The sequence below is a fragment of the Lethenteron reissneri genome, chromosome 19 (genome assembly GCF_015708825.2).
Source record: "Lethenteron reissneri isolate LAM-NWPU_2019-01 chromosome 19, ASM1570882v1, whole genome shotgun sequence".
NCBI classification, from domain to species: domain Eukaryota; kingdom Metazoa; phylum Chordata; class Hyperoartia; order Petromyzontiformes; family Petromyzontidae; genus Lethenteron; species Lethenteron reissneri.
This window is the reverse complement of record NC_083797.1, coordinates 469,527-485,380: the sequence shown is the minus strand read 5'-3', so window position 1 is coordinate 485,380 and position 15,854 is coordinate 469,527. Positions and strand designations below refer to the sequence as shown.

General features: G+C 57.0%; 1 protein-coding gene across 1 annotated transcript; it reads left to right on the top strand.

The window, feature by feature from the left end:
* The first annotated feature begins 9,299 nt into the window (after positions 1–9,299).
* On the top strand, positions 9,300–15,848 carry LOC133344084 (EMILIN-1-like). Its single transcript, XM_061554032.1, has 2 exons — positions 9,300–10,181; positions 14,987–15,848. The coding sequence occupies exons 1-2, from the start codon at positions 9,973–9,975 to the stop codon at positions 15,123–15,125; spliced, it is 348 nt and encodes a 115-aa protein (XP_061410016.1). The 5' UTR covers positions 9,300–9,972; the 3' UTR covers positions 15,126–15,848.
* Positions 15,849–15,854: the final 6 nt, after the last annotated feature.

The window sequence follows — 15,854 nt, the reverse complement described above, 5'->3', positions numbered from 1 at the left end:
AGGAGAGGTCCCCTTTTTTCCATCCCCTTCTCGTTACCGAAAAAATTCCAGACAAAGGTCCCCCTATAGCTCTAACAGACTTTGAGTAAGTGCTGTTAGCGAGCACCCATTAAGGCCGATCCCGTTTACAACTCCCCCCATCCCGTCACCCCCCCTCCACCACCCCCTGCACGCTGCATGGGCGAAGCTGGATCCGTTCCAGGTGTTGTGAACCCCAGCGGGGGCTGCTGGACGCTGATTGATGCCGACCAAGGCGCAGCCGCGAGGGAGCCGCGCTTCACGGGCGCTCTTAGCTCGGTGATGTGCGACACGCGGCACCGCGAGCCTTCTCACCCCCAGCCCCCACCAGTCCCCAGCCCCCACGCCATCTCACCCCCAGCCCCCACCAGTCCCCAGCCCCCACGCCATCTCCCCCCTCCCCACCGTCCACCCCCACCGCCTCCCAGAGCAGGCGCGACTCGCCACGCGCTCGCCTGCCTCTCCCTTCTCATCTCACTCGACTCCCCTCCACGCACTTTCCTACCTCTCCCTTCTCATCTCACTCTACTCCCCTCCACGCACTCTCCTGCCTCTGCCCTCTCATCTCACTCTACTCCCCTCCACGCGCTCGCCTGCCTCTCCCCTCTCATCTCACTCAACTCCCCTCCACGCACTCTCCTGCCTCTGCCCTCTCATCTCACTCTACTCCCCTCCACGCACTCTCCTGCCTCTGCCCTCTCATCTCACTCTACTCCCCTCCACGCACTCTCCTGCCTCTGCCCTCTCATCTCACTCTACTCCCCTCCACACACTCTCCTGCCTCTGCCCTCTCATCTCACTCTACTCCCCTCCACGCACTCTCCTGCCTCTCCCCTCTCATCTCACTCAACTCCCCTCCACGCACTCTCCTGCCTCTGCCCTCTCATCTCACTCTACTCCCCTCCACGCACTCTCCTGCCTCTGCCCTCTCATCTCACTCTACTCCCCTCCACACACTCTCCTGCCTCTGCCCTCTCATCTCACTCTACTCCCCTCCACACACTCTCCTGCCTCTCCCCTCTCATCTCGCTCTCGGCGCCCCAGTTGCGCTTTACGCAACACAGTGGAACAGGGCTCCGCGCTGCTGCGTGGGGTAACCCATAGCATGTGGTCGGGTTCTAGGCCCGCTGGACCTCACCGTTACGAACACGCTGAATGTGTTGCTTGCGTTAAACGAATGCAGCTGGAACTACGCACTCCCAGAAGGGAGGGCGTGTGCCGATGGGAAGTGTAAAACAAAATACGTGTATTCTTTACGATCGTGTTTCTGAGCAGGAGAGCCGCACTTTGTCCCAAGGCTTTTACAAGGGTCCTACCGCGTTGGGATGATTGGCCATGAATTCCGTGAGTAATGAGAGTTTTGGCTTCAGGTGGAAGCAGGCAACCGGAGAATGCGGGGACATTCCAGCACGCGTACGATAGGGAAACACACAAAGCGCCGCACAGATAGATTCAAGGATGAATTACTGCCCTTGCTATCAACTGGCCACCTCGCAACCCAAGGCTACAGCATCTGGTGTTCTCAGGCAGGCTCCCCTCCAAGCACTGTCCCGGCTGGGCTCTGCTTAGCTTCTGACATCAGGGTGGCTTTGTCGTGCACGTGGACTTCGTGCAGTTCCTGAGCAAATAGTCTAAAACGTCACGCGGCCAGCAACAAACGGCACTGTTATCAAAGCAGCGGTAGCTAAGAGAGTGTAACGCCTCTCTTGCACTGAGCGAGGTTATTGTTGTTGCAAGAGCGTTGGGTGTAAAGGACCTCAATGTAGCAGCAGCAGCAGGAGCCTCTGATAAAGTAAGACTCGGCGTGGCTCTCGTGGGTAAAGAAGTGAAATATAATTAAACAAGAGAGCCGCGTGAGCGACGGGGCGCGACAGTGGCGGTAAACACGCGCCCAGGAATGCTGTCTGCAGGCAACTCCTATCTGCAGGCAACTCCTGTCTGCAGGCAAACTTCTGTCTGGAGGCAACTCCTGCCCAGTGACTGCGGCACAGACAACGCCGGCATGCAAACGAATGAGCCGAGAAATGTCAGCTTAGAACAAAGACAAAGGTCCTCCCTTTAGCCTACGCCGGCTATTGGGGCAAGTGTTGATAGGAAGGGCACACGAGGGCGTGTTTTGGCCAGAACCACGTCCGGCCGCCCTTGCGTTGATATTTTCACGCCGCACTAGGTACTCGTTTAAGGCTGAGTCGACCTAGAGGAGGCTCAGGACCGGTTCAGATATTTATCACTCAAGTTAGCCATGAGCGGGAGTCGACCTCGGGTCGTTGGGTTCGAAGCGCAGTGCGCTAACCACTATGCCACCGCTCCCGAGCTGTACACGTGTGCACACTCACCACCACGTGGATTGACGCAGCGTCTCTAGAAACGACCACGTCTCTTTTATAGAGGCAGTCATAGGGCTGTGTGTGTGTCTATGTGGTGTCCATGTAGGTCTATGGGTCTATGGGAGAGAGAGAGTCAGTTAGTCATAGGGCTGTGTGAGTGTCTATGTGGTGTCCATGTGGGTCTATGGGAGAGAGTCAGTTAGTCATAGGGCTGTGTGTGTGTCTATGTGGTGTCCATGTGGGTCTATGGGAGAGAGGGAGTCAGTTAGTCATAGGGCTGTGTGTGTCTATGTGGTGTCCAAGTGGGTCTATGGGAGAGAGAGAGTCAGTCAGTCATAGACGACAGTCTCCAGCGTGGAAACGAACAGGCACAGGGAGTGGACGCACGGACAACCTCAGGCCTGAAGGGAAGAGGGGCTTAGACTCCGGGAGCGGTTGGCTGCCTCTCTCTCTCTCGTGAGTTTTAGTTTCAACCACCGCTCATTAACGCTCCTAGGCACGTGGGCTGACCACAAACAACACTCGCACTCTTGGCAGTCACCGTGGCGATGTCTTTCACCTGCTGCGTTTGTCCCCTAAATCCCACGTGTCCCTCGTTCTTGCTCTCCAACCATAAGTACAAAGATCGCCCGTATAGCCTTAACAGACTGTAGGGGCAAGTGCTGTTAGCGTGCACCTTTGGAGGCCGGAACGGCAAACGAGGGGGTGGGTGGCCAGCACCACGCCCGCCGCCTTTGTCTCACTAGCGGCGATGTTGATACATCGCACCAGGTACTCATTTGAGGCTGAGTCGACCTAAATCTAGCCACACACACACGCACACACACCCGCACACACACACACGCGCATCTCTCCATGCTTTTTGTGTCTTTCCGCGCTTCCGCTTCACGCGTCTAGAATCCCCGTGCCGCTCACCGACAGCCCGACTCCCTGTGCCTTCTCTCCCCGTCTTTACCTTCCCCTGAAATCAAAACACAGAGACGACATGCACATTTACTCTTCTGGCGCCTCTCGCTCTCACATTGCGCTGTGTTTGACTCGCGCGTGTTGTGTTTGACTCGTTAAATAGCCAAGCGGTTAGTGGTGCAATATCCCTGAAGGATCCTGCTGTACTCAATCTCTGCATCATCGATGTTGTTGTCTTTGTTGTGCTGCTGCTGCTGTGCTCACGCAGCACCACGGATCTCCCGTGCAACACACCCGGGAGACTGCCCGCACGGACCCATCATCGTCTCGCCCGTGCACTTTCCAGCTTTTGTTCCATTCCCATTTCTCCGAATGTCCACGTGGTTGCTGCTCGTGACGGACCGTGGGGGGCTCAGCTGTTCCCATTGGCCCCGCCGTGACGGCTCCTCGACGCGACGAGGGACCGTGACCTCATGCGATCCGATGGGCGCCCCAATGACGCTCGTCTCAAGTATCGTGATGACAACTCGAACCGCGCAAGCCCCGTCGAGTTTAACACGCGGAATCCGGTTGCACGCCACTAACGAGTGGAACCACGTGACCCGCACTCCAAATCAGCGCCGTCGGTCATTGGCTGAACACGCAGCGAGAACAATGAGCAACCTCTTCCACGCGGTGGCACCGAATCGCCCAAATCACAATTGGCCCATTACATTATTGAGCCCATTGCGCGCTCCGTAATTACACACCGCTGGGGTTACACAGACACACCGCTGGGGTTAAACAAACACACATACACACACACACACACCGCTGTGGTTACACAGACACACACACACATCGCTGTGGTTACACAAACTCACTCACACACACCGCTGGGGTTAAACAAACACACAGACACACACATACACCGCTGGGGTTACACAGACACACACACACATCGCTGGGGTTACACAGACACACACACCGCTGGGGTTACACAGACACACACACACACCGCTGGGGTTACACAGACACACACACACCGCTGTGGTTACACAAACACACACACACAGACACCGCCGTGGTTACACAGACGCACACACACACCACTGGGGATACACAGACACACAGACACACACACACACACCACTGGGATTACACAGACACACACACACACACCGCTGGGGTTATACAGACATATTCACACACACCGCTGGGGTTACACACACACAGACACACAGCTCACCACTCACTCGCTCGCTAACTCACTCGCTCACTCACTCGCTCGCTAACTCACTCGCTCACTCACTCGCTCGCTAACTCACTCGCTCACTCACTCGCTCGCTAACTCACTCGCTCACTCACTCGCTCGCTAACTCACTCGCTCACTCACTCGCTCGCTAACTCACTCGCTCACTCACTCGCTCACCAGCTCAACACTCACTTGCCCACACTCCCGCGACGTCGTGACGTGCTCATACGAATCAGCAGGAAGCCGTCTCCGTGTCGCGGGTATTGCAAGTAAACAGACGAGCGCGTGGATGTGGATGCGGGAGGGGAACGTTTCCGAGAAAGCGCCCCCCCCCCCCCCTGCAGAGAGGGAAGCCCGTTCCTGTCATAGAGCGCGGGAGCGTGGTGCAGGGGCCCGCGTGTGTGTGCGTGTGTGTGTGTGCGTGTGTGTGAGCGTGTATGTGTGTGAGTGTGTGTGCGTGTGAGTGTGTGTGCGTGTGTGTGAGTGTGTGTGAGTGTGTGTGTGTGAGTGTGTGTGCGTGTGAGTGTGTGTGTGTGCGTGAGTGTGTGTGCGTGTGAGTGTGTGTGCGTGTGTGTGAGTGTGTGCGTGTGTGCGTGAGTGTGTGTGCGTGTGTGCGTGTGAGTGTGCGTGTGAGTGCATGTGTGTGTGTGTGCGTGTGAGTGTGTGTGCGTGTGTGCGCTTGTGAGTGTGTGTGTGAGTGTATGTGCGTGAGTGTGTGTGTGAGTGTGTGAGTGAGTGTGCGTGTGAGTGTGCATGTGTGTGTGTGTGCGCGTGAGTGTGCGTGTGTGTGCTTGTGAGTGTGTGTGTGAGTGTATGTGCGTGAGTGTGTGCGTGAGTGTATGTGCGTGAGTGTGTGTGTGAGTGTGTGTGTGAGTGTGTGTGCGTGAGTGTGTGTGTGTGCGTGTGAGTGTGTGTGTGCGTGTGTGCGCTTGTGAGTGTATGTGAGTGTGTGTGAGTGTGTGCGTGTGAGTGTGTGTGTGCGTGTGTGCGCTTGTGAGTGTGTGTGCGTGAGTGTGTGAGTGGGGGAGCGGCAGTGTGTGTGCGTGAGTGTGTGTGTGAGTGGGGGAGCGGTAGTGTATGCGTGTGAGTGTGTGTGTGAGTGTGTGTGTGAGTGTGTGTGCGTGAGTGTGTGTGTGAGTGTGTGAGTGTGTGCGTGTGTGTGAGTGTGTGAGTGTGTGTGTGCGTGAGTGTGTGCGCTTGTGAGTGTGTGCGTGAGTGTGTGCGCTTGTGAGTGTGTGTGTGTGTGCGTGAGTGTGTGTGTGAGTGGGGGAGCGGTAGTGTAGCGCAGCGCGCTGTTAGCGCGCTGCGCTACAAATCCGGCGTCCCGGGTTCGATTCCTGCTCCCGACCGACACCGGTGACGATTATCTGACCTGGTCCTGGGCCTCCTCTAGGTCGACTCATCCTGAATTAGGTACCTAGTGTGATGTGTAAACATATTGCCACTAGGGAGACAAAGGCGGCCGGGGTAGTGCTGGCCATGCATCCCCTAGGTGCTCGCCAACAACAATTGCCCCAACAGTCTGTTAAGACTATACGGGAGATCTTTGTGTTTGTGTGTATGGGGAAGTGCGGTCGGATTAGTGCGAGTCCCATGGCCCCCCTTCCCCACCCCCCCCTGCTGCCCCCACTCCCACCAAGGGCCACAGAGCCGGGATCAAACCGGGGCAAGGCGCGCCAGAGAAAGGCCGCTTTGAGTGAACTCAACAAAGAGCGCGGAGCAACGAATAAGAAGCCTAGAGCGCGTGTGTGTATGTGCCTGTCTGTGTGTGTGCAGGTCTCTGTGTGTGTGCAGGTCTGTCTGTGTGTGTGCAGTTCTTGCTAATGTGTATGTGCAGGTCTGCGTGTGTGCAGGTCTCTGTGTGTGTGCAGGCCTGTATGTGTGTGTGTGCAGGTCTGTGTGTGCAGGTCTGTCTGTGTGTGTGTGCAGGTCTGCGTGTGTATGTGCCTGTCTGTGTGTGTGTGTGCAGGTCTGCGTGTGTGTGCAGGTCTGTCTGTGTGTGTGTGCAGGTCTGTGTGTGTATGTGCCCGTCTGTGTGTGTGTGTGCAGGTCTCTGTGTGTGTGCAGGTCTGTCTGTGTGTGTGCGGGTCTGTCTGTGTGTGTGTGCAGGTCTGTCTGTGTGTGTGCAGGTCTGTCTGTGTGTGGGTGTGCAGGTCTCTGTGTGTGTGCAGGTCTGTCTGTGTGTGTGCGTGTCTGTCTGTGTGTGTGTGTGCAGGTCTGTGTGTGTGTGTGAAGATCTGTGTTTGTGTGAAAGTCTCTGTGTGTGTGCAGGTCTCTGTGTGTGCAGGTCTCTGTGTGTGTGTGTGTGCCTGCGTAAGCTACATGGGGGGGGTCTTTCTTTTGGGCTGCGCGTGAGGCGCCCTGCGCAAGGCGCTGCCAGCTACAGAAGAAGCCGCACAAACAAGCCGTGAATCTCGCGACTCGAGTCGGGAGCATTCCCGACAGCCAGACAGGAGCCGCGCACTCGGGGCGGCGGTGAACGCCGCCGTACATGGGAGGGAGGGAGGGGAGGGAGGGAAGGGGAGGGGAGGGAGGGGGAGGGAGGGAGGGGAGGGAGGGGAGGGAGGGAGGGGAGGGGAGGGGAGGGAGGGAGGGAGGGAAGGGGAGGGAGGGAGGGAGGGAGGGAAGGGGAGGGAGGGAGGGAGGGGAGGGGAGGGAGGGAGGGAGGGAAGGGGAGGGAGGGAGGGAAGGGGAGGGAGGGGAGGGAGGGAAGGGGAGGGGAGGGAGGGGGAGGGAGGGAGGGAGGGAAGGGGAGGGGAGGGAGGGAGGGAAGGGGAGGGAGGGAGGGAGGGAGGGAGGGAGGGAGGGAGGGAGGGGAGGGAGGGAGGGAGGGAGGGAGGGAGGGAGGGGAGGGAGGGAGGGGAGGGGAGGGGAGGGGAGGGGAGGGAGGGAGGGAGGGGAGGGAGGGAGGGAGGGAGGGAGGGAGGGAGGGAGGGAGGGAGGGAGGGAGGGAGGGAGGGAGGGAGGGAGGGAGGGAGGGGAGGGAGGGAGGGAGGGAGGGTGGGATGGAGAGAGGTGGCTGCCACGGGGGCGAGTGCGGTGTGTCTACGTGGGGAGCGGTGGCGCAGTGCGCTGGAGTTCGATTTCCGTTCACACAAGAATGATGATCTGAGATGAGCAAGTTCTCGCCCAGTGGCGATGTATAAACATCGCCACTGGGGAGGCGGCGGGTCGTGGGGTTGCCCACACCGCCCCCCCCCCTCGTGCGCTGTGCCCGCTCTTCATAGGTGGCGTTTGCCAACAGCCACAACAGTCTGCTAAAGGCCCTACGGGGGATCCTTGCCTCGGCTCATCCCTTCATAGCCTCGCGCTCGCGCCGTCCTTGGCTGTGGTGTTGCTGTCGTCGAGCGAGGGGTTTGCGCGGAGAGGAAAGTCCAAGAATGCCGGAGCGGGCCGCGCTGAGCTTCATGAACGCTCGAGCGCGCACGGCCAGTGCGAGGGAGAGAGAGCGGGGTCCGCGTGGAGAGGACGCGGAATTCGAGGGGGGGGGGGGGTTGGAGTGATGTGGGTCAGGGTAGTGGGGTGGGGGATAGAGAGGTAATGTGAGTGAGCAGTCATCTCACTCGACCGGACCGATACCACGAGGCGAGTTGAGACGTGACGACGGCTCGGGCTTGGCGCAGTCACTCCTTGCTAACCCTCCATCGACCACTCACTCAACCACTCGCTCAACCACTCACGCAACCACTCACTCAACCACCCACTCAACCACCCACTCAACCACCCACTCAACCACCCACTCAACCACCCACTCAACCACTCACTCAACCACCCACTCAACCACCCATTCAACCACTCACTCAACCATTCACTCAGCAACTCACTCAGCCACTCACTCACCCGACCAATCAATCGCCCGCTTATTTTCTCATTAATTACCAACCCCCATTCCCACCTCTTACTCACTCGTCCAATCTCCTAACCACTCACTGACCCACCCGACCACTCATTCACTAAGCTACCTAAAGTCTCACCCACTCATCCAACTATCCACTGGACTACTCACCTAATGATACACTCACCCAACCACCCAGTCATATACACAACCATTCACACAAACGTTCACTTGTGCCCAATCATTTACTCATAGACCCATCATCCCAACCACTCGCTCACTCAATCAACCAAACACTCAATGACTCCTCCACCAACCGAACCAGCCACTCCTTGAACCATCATCCCAATCACTTACTGAGCATGTCACCGACCCAACCACTCACTCACCGACTCAACCACTCACTCATCTATTCAACCACTCACTCATCTACTCAACCACTCACTCACCGACCCAACCACTCACTCATCTACTCAACCACTCACTCATCTATTCAACCACTCACTCACCGACTCAACCACTCACTCATCTACTCAACCACTCACTCATCTACTCAACCACTCACTCACCGACTCAACCACTCACTCATCTACTCAACCACTCACTCATCTACTCAACCACTCACTCATCTACTCAACCACTCACTCATCTACTCAACCACTCACTCACCGACTCAACCACTCACTCATCTACTCAACCACTCACTCATCTACTCAACCACTCACTCATCTACTCAACCACTCACTCACCGACTCAACCACTCACTCATCTACTCAACCACTCACTCATCTACTCAACCACTCACTCATCTACTCAACCACTCACTCATCTACTCAACCACTCACTCATCTACTCAACCACTCACTCATCTACTCAACCACTCACTCAGCTACCCAACCACTCACTCATCGACCCATCATCGCAACCGCTCAACCACCCAACCACCCCCTCCATCCCTGTCCCCTCCGCACTCGTGAAAGTGTCACCTCGTCTCCGCCCCCAAATCATTCAACAAAAACTCCCCTCCCCCCAACCTCCTGGCCTCCATCCACCCTCCTCCTCCCTTTTGCCCCCCTCTCTCTGAACTCACAGTGGGAGTTTGCAGGCATCGCGGGGGAGGAAGGAGACGGACGGACGGACGCGGTAGCGGCTACGTCAGCCGTGGGGGCCCCTCTACCTGGCGAGGGAGCGCACGGGCGGGGGGCGACTCGCCGGGCGCCGCGTGCCCGCGATGGTCGAGGGGGCGGCGGCTTCGGGGTGGAGGCGCGCGACAAATACCGTGGCCAGCGGCGCTCGCTCGCGCCCATCGGCGAAGGAGTTCTCGGCCAAATCGATGCTCGGATCAGGCAGGCCTCGTTAACGTTATTTTCTTGTTGTACATTTTTTTTATATAAACAGGTGCAAGGCGGATTGAAAGCGACTTAATTTGGAAGTCGTTGACACAAGGAGTGAGACTCCGCTCCCTATGGCCGGGCAAGACTGTTGGGGCGAGTGCTGTTAGCGAGCACCTATTAAGGCAAGACAAAGGTCGACAAAGACACGCAGACTGCCGTTCCCTCGTGTGTAGACACTCGGAGAAGATCCAACTCGCTCCAAAACACCAAGTGTCCAGCGCATGAAGGACGTGGCGCTGCCTCTTCTCTCTCGTGGCAATGATGTCCGGAGCTGCCGCGTCCCCCGTCCTCCTCCTCTTCCTCGTCTCGTCCCTGTACCTCTCGGAGGGGTGCCTTGGGCTCTTTCAGGCCGGGTCGGGGCCGGCGGCGGCGGCCCCCGTGCCGCGCCACCACCGGGCCTCGTACAGCCTCTACGGAGGCGCGCACGGCCACGGAGCGGGCAGCAGCAGCGGCAGGGGTAGAGGCAGGTGAGTGAGTGAGCGAGTGGTGATCGCGGTTTGGGGGCTACAGGGGTGGCGAGTCGCGATGTGTGTTGGCTGCGCTCTGCCAACTCAAGACGAGCCGTGCTTCGAATCCCTCTCCCGGAGCGGCAGTTGAAGCAATGGAAGTTTTGTGTTGTTGTTGTTGTGTAATGGCCCTAACCGACTCTATCCAGAATCAGAACATGTATTCATGCTGGAGGAATCCGATGAGCTATGAAGCACAGCGACAGTCGATCAGCAGGTGGCGCGTGGTGGGGGGAAGTGTGAGCGCCTCTTCTCGCCAAGATTCCACGGCAAAACAATTACCGGTTGGCGACGTTCGCAACCGGTTAATGTACAACAAGGGCGTGAGAGGTGCCGACGGCTTTGGAAGGTGTGGTCGAGACTAACGACGGAGTGGCAGCCCAAGGAGGGAACTCGACCTAGAGGACGTCCACCGCGGAGACGGAGCGATGCAATTTTTTCACGCGCAGCAGCTGCATGTGTTGTTGGCGAGGGCTTCATCGTCTAGCAGGGGATCGATCGTGGCTGGCGATCGGGATCGCGACACGCCGTGACCGCACTGCTTGCTGTCGTTTTATTGATTGAGACAAATCATGCAACACGCACGGACTGTGCAACGCAGCACCGCGCCGCGGTTGTCTTCGGAAGCATTGAATTGGTGGAGCCGTCGTAGTACAGAAGCTGACAGATCGCCGTCGGGGGGAAACGCGTTTGTGAATTGGCAAATATCCATTGTTGCTCTGGTTAGTGTGTTTGGGAAATAACGCATCGGATGAATGCGGTCGAGTTACAATCGAGCTCGTCCCGCTTAGCAACACAACTTGTTCACACGACACGTGCGGTTCGTGCTGGATCACCCACCTGTACAATAGCTATGGTGCCCGAGTCCTAAAGCAGGAGGATGAGGAACAGCGGTGCAGGAAGAGGAGGAGGAGGGGAAGGAATGACCGGGCCAAGATGTTTGGGATGAAGAGAGGTTAGTGATGATGATGATAGGGGTGGTGGGGGGGGGGGGAGAATGAAGGAGCGAGCAACAGGGAGCTGCACGGGAGAGGAGCGGCGTCTGTTTTCACAGTGGGCGGGGAGGGGTTCCGAGAGGGGGTGGCCACATGGAAGTCACGTGGTTTACGGGAGGCGTGAGACCAATTTGCTGTCACCAACGCATGAGCGTGGATACAATATCGCTCTGCGCGTTGAATGGCGTCCCATGGTCTATGCGACGTGCTCTTGCAACGACACCTGGTAGCCCGACAGCCTGACACTGCTGGTGAGAACCAGGAGGTCGAAACCGGTACAGAGTTCGGCCGATTCAACAAATGCCTGAATCATGTTAATCTGGAATAGACCAATGGCCTGACGGATTAAAACACACCTTTCAATAACACGTGGAGGCACAGATTGGAAGTAGGGTTCTAATTGCTAATAGCAACGAGCACCAGGGAAGCCGTGCGGGAGCTGACCCTGTCCGCGAGACAGAGAGGAAGACGCGCATTGGAGGACGAACTCACGTTCAAGACGTCATCCTTCAATCTGTTCAGGGAAGTAAAGAGGGGTTGGGGCCGGACCCGATGGTCGAGAATAATCACGGAGTGGCAGCCACAGAATGTAACGCGACCGAGAGGACGTCCACTGCGGAGGAGATGGAGCCATGGAATCGGATCGTGTCCAGGAGCTGGGTGGATTGTTCTACCGCAAAGTCGTGAGACGTGGCGAGACGTGTTCGCCTGGTCGTGGGTTCGATCCTGACTGCTGCATATTTGGAGTTTTCGTGTTCTCTCTCTCCCCGTGGTCGCGTAGATCTTTTTCCGAGTCCTCCGGTTTTCCCTCCACATTTCGAATCAACATTACGCTTTCAGAGCATTTAGCGGATGCTATGGATTTCCACGTAATACAGCCACTTCGCTGAGCTATAATTTGTGGCCAGGTCGCGTCTAAAATATTCTCTACAGCGCAGTTTGCCTTATCTGGTAAATACATAAATAAGAATAGCGCTGATCATGGCTGATGAGAAGGTTGACCTCTCATCTCGAGACACAGAATCTGAGTGCCCGGCAATACCAGCGAGACTCCGTCAGATCCTCACAGTTACAAGGACAAAGATCCCCTGTGTAGCCTACGAACGCTGTTGGGGCAAGTGAAACGTGTCCGCAACCCCTTGAGAAGGAACATCTCGTTTGCAACGGTGTCCAGGGAGGCGTACCGAGTAACCACGTCCTCACCACGTGCACGCACGCGCGCGCGCGTTGAGAGCAAAAACAGTTTCCTGGTGATGCTACTGCTGCGCTGGCATCGGTGCACGGGCACAAGCAACAACAAAAACATCTCTACACTCGTCAGTAACAACAACAGCAACAACAACATAGTACTTTGGCCTCACATATATATAAAATGCGACGTTTCGGGCAATAGTCCATAATCAGCTATGCGCTATGGAAAAGGGTCATTGCCCGAAACATCGCCTATTTTATATTTTCTCCTTTTCAGGCCACAGTGCTATGAATGAATGTGTTGAGATGTTTATATTTAAGTGTTAGACGTAGAATTACGATGTAAACTCGTACCACTGCAACCGCCGCCCACACGCGGCACCCAATCATCGCTCTCGTGGCGAGGGGGCGAGGGGGCGAGGGGGCGACAGGAGGAGGAAGCACGGACGAGGAGCGGGAAGGCAGCGGTAGCGCAGTGACGAGACGGCGACACCAACAATTGCCACCCAAGCTCTGCGGTCCTCTATGTATATTCATGCGGTTTCAGCCAATTAATGAGTACTGTATTTATACCTGTGGGAGGAAATGGGAGTGCCCAGAGAAAATCCACGGCTTGCGCGAGGGGGCGACACTGCCCCACACAGAAGGGACAGATGATTATTATTAATCCGTGCTCAGCTGTACCGCCATCTCCTGGCGAGTCAGGATATACCAACACCCGCCGCCATTCGCCACGAGGTGACGGGGACGTCACCACGGCGCCTGTGCCAGGCCAGGTGCACTTTGAGGCCACGTGAGTGTCGAAGGCTCGCTGACAGGAGGTGGACTGACTGAGATGACTGGTAGATGTACCACCTGCATCGCCTACTGTGCCAACTTGCTATATTTTAGACACCCGGCGCTCTGCTCGTTATTGTGAGCGTCGCTCCTCCACCCTCCGTTGTTACTGGAGGGCGACTGCCTCCAACTGCCCATTAATGCCCTTCACGAGCCTTCTCCACAGAGGCCGATCTTGACACCACTGGTACCGGTCGTCGGCAAGTCAATTCAGCTCCACATCCTCCTATACCGCATCAGTCCATCTCTTCTCCAGCCCACGTCGTGCCGATATTCTTTGGGTCTTTCGGTAAAGTCACGTAGATAGGTTCAAAGAAGCCACAGTCCTGGACCTCACCCATTTTCCCTTAGCATCGGAAGGAGGGGGGGGTGCCAACTCCAGCTGTAAGTGATGTTGAAATTCCTGCTTGCAACTATCCTCAGCTAGCTGAGACCAGGGCACTGTGGGTGTGAATGGGGTCCTAGATGAACACCCACCGCCGCAGTGGAATAATGACAGGCGCATCTTACAGATGACAAGTCGATGGTCAGTGGGCAGATCAGCTCCACGGTAGGTCCTGGTGTCAAGGACATGGGCCCGCATGCGCTGGTCCGTAATTATATAGTCCAGCAGATGTTCGTGGTTGCACCCGGCGTGGAACCATTATGTTTTGTGGATGCGCCAATGCAACGTGTTCGTAATTACAAGCCCATGGGTTGGGCTAGGAAGGGAGTTTCACAGCCATCTGTGTGGTGATCCACCAACCCTCGCTGCTGCCTTCAAAGTGCTGGATTACACGCAGCCACGTGCAGCGTAGCCGCGACCACAACCACCCGACAAAGATCGCCGTTGGGATATAAACCACGGACCGCATGGCCGGACAGCCTGCAGAACAGGGGAGAACATCCGAATTCTACACAGACAGGGCGCCCGAGTTTGGAATCGAACCCAGGTGTTCTCTTTTGTGAGGCTCGAGTGTTACCACTGCGCCACCCAAGAGCGTTGTTCAGGGCGTGTTCTTGACCTCTCTACGCGCGCGGTCGCCCGTCACGAGAGATGAAAAACAGCGTTTTGTTGAGACGGGGAAGTGCGCAGATTACTGCCGGCACTTTTTATTAGGCTCTGCTTAGAGCACACTCACACACGTCCACCCACACACGCGCACACGTACACCCACACACGGACACCCACACATTCGCACACACATACGCATACACACACACATACGCACGTGTTATTGCTTTTTCATAAGTGTTGGAGGAAACGGTGGTGCAAACGGTGAGTGCGCCATGTAACGAACGATATCCGACCTATTTTTGGTCACCCCCCGTTCACTAACTCGCACGGACAGCCAGCGTGGTGAGGTTTGGTTAACAACTCTCGTGGCCACGACAGCATGGGCACATCATCATCATCCAGCAGCAGTGGAACGACGCCAACAACAACCAGTATCAACCAGAACCGTGGACTCTTCGATAACCAATGTCTCTCTCCCTGTCCCTGTCCTTCCACAACTCAAATCTCTCCCTCCCTCCTCTCCGCACCCCGTGCTCCTTCCCACCACCACCATCATCACCACCATCACCCCCGCTATCACCACCACCATCTCCACCACTAAAACCATCCTCACCACCACCATCATCCCCACCATCACCACCACCATCCACACCATCACCATCGCCACCATCTCCACCGCCATCCCGACCACCACCATCCCCACCGTACCCACTACAATCCCCACCACCACCACTGCCACCACGCAGGAACTGGTGCGCGCGGCACGTGACGCGAAACGTCTCGTGCGCCGTGCTCAACGGCTCGCACTCGCACGTGCGGGCCGAGCCTCAGCGCTGTCGCTGGGGTCAGGACCACTGCCCGGGCGGCCGCACCACCTACCTGTGAGTCGAGCCGCAGCGCCACACACCACGTGGGCTGCCACCTGTCCCGGCGGGGTCGACCCGGGCAGTCTGGGAATTGACATCCAGTGGCGGTCCGGGGATGGGTTGTCTACCTGTGTGTTTTGTGTTGTTAGTGAGAAGCGGTGGCGCAGCGGATAGCGAGTTGCGCTGCGAACCCGGCGAACCGATTTCAATTCCGTTTACGGCCGCCAACACCAGTAACGATTATCTGAACCGGTACTGGGCCTTCCCTAGGTCGACTCAGCCTCATATGAGTACCTGCTGTGGTGTGTAAACATCGCCACTGGGGATACAAAGGCGGTACACCCCCTCGCGTGCCGTTTTCATAGGTGCTCGCTCACAGCACTTTCCCCAAAAGTCAGTCAAGGCTATACGGGGTACCTTTGTCTCGTGTTGTTATTGTCGCGTTGTGTACTGCAGAGTTTTGTGTCGAGCCAGGACCCACGTCTCACAGCGCCTCTTGACACCTGGCAGGTCACCAGCGTTGGTTGAAGCGAGCCTCACTGCTGATGAGACACTGCATGTGGAAGCGAGTGTTTGCTCGCGTTGAGCCAACGCTGCTGAGAGTATCGCCTCCTAGAAGGCCGCGTGGCTGATGGGATGTGTGGCAGCAGCGCGCCCTCGTCTTCTTGTGTGGAGACACAGAGAAGCAAAGGAGGCGGCAACTTTCTTCCATTTCTATTCCACGGCAATTCTCGCACACGGTCTCTTT

Bases quoted from the DNA above. Each gene is read 5' to 3' on its own strand.
- LOC133344084 (XM_061554032.1), top strand. From the start codon at position 9,973: ATGATGTCCGGAGCTGCCGCGTCCCCCGTCCTCCTCCTCTTCCTCGTC. The intron at 10,182-14,986 runs GTGAGTGAGTGA...GCCACCACGCAG, and splicing joins AGCGGCAGGGGTAGAGGCAG to GAACTGGTGCGCGCGGCACG.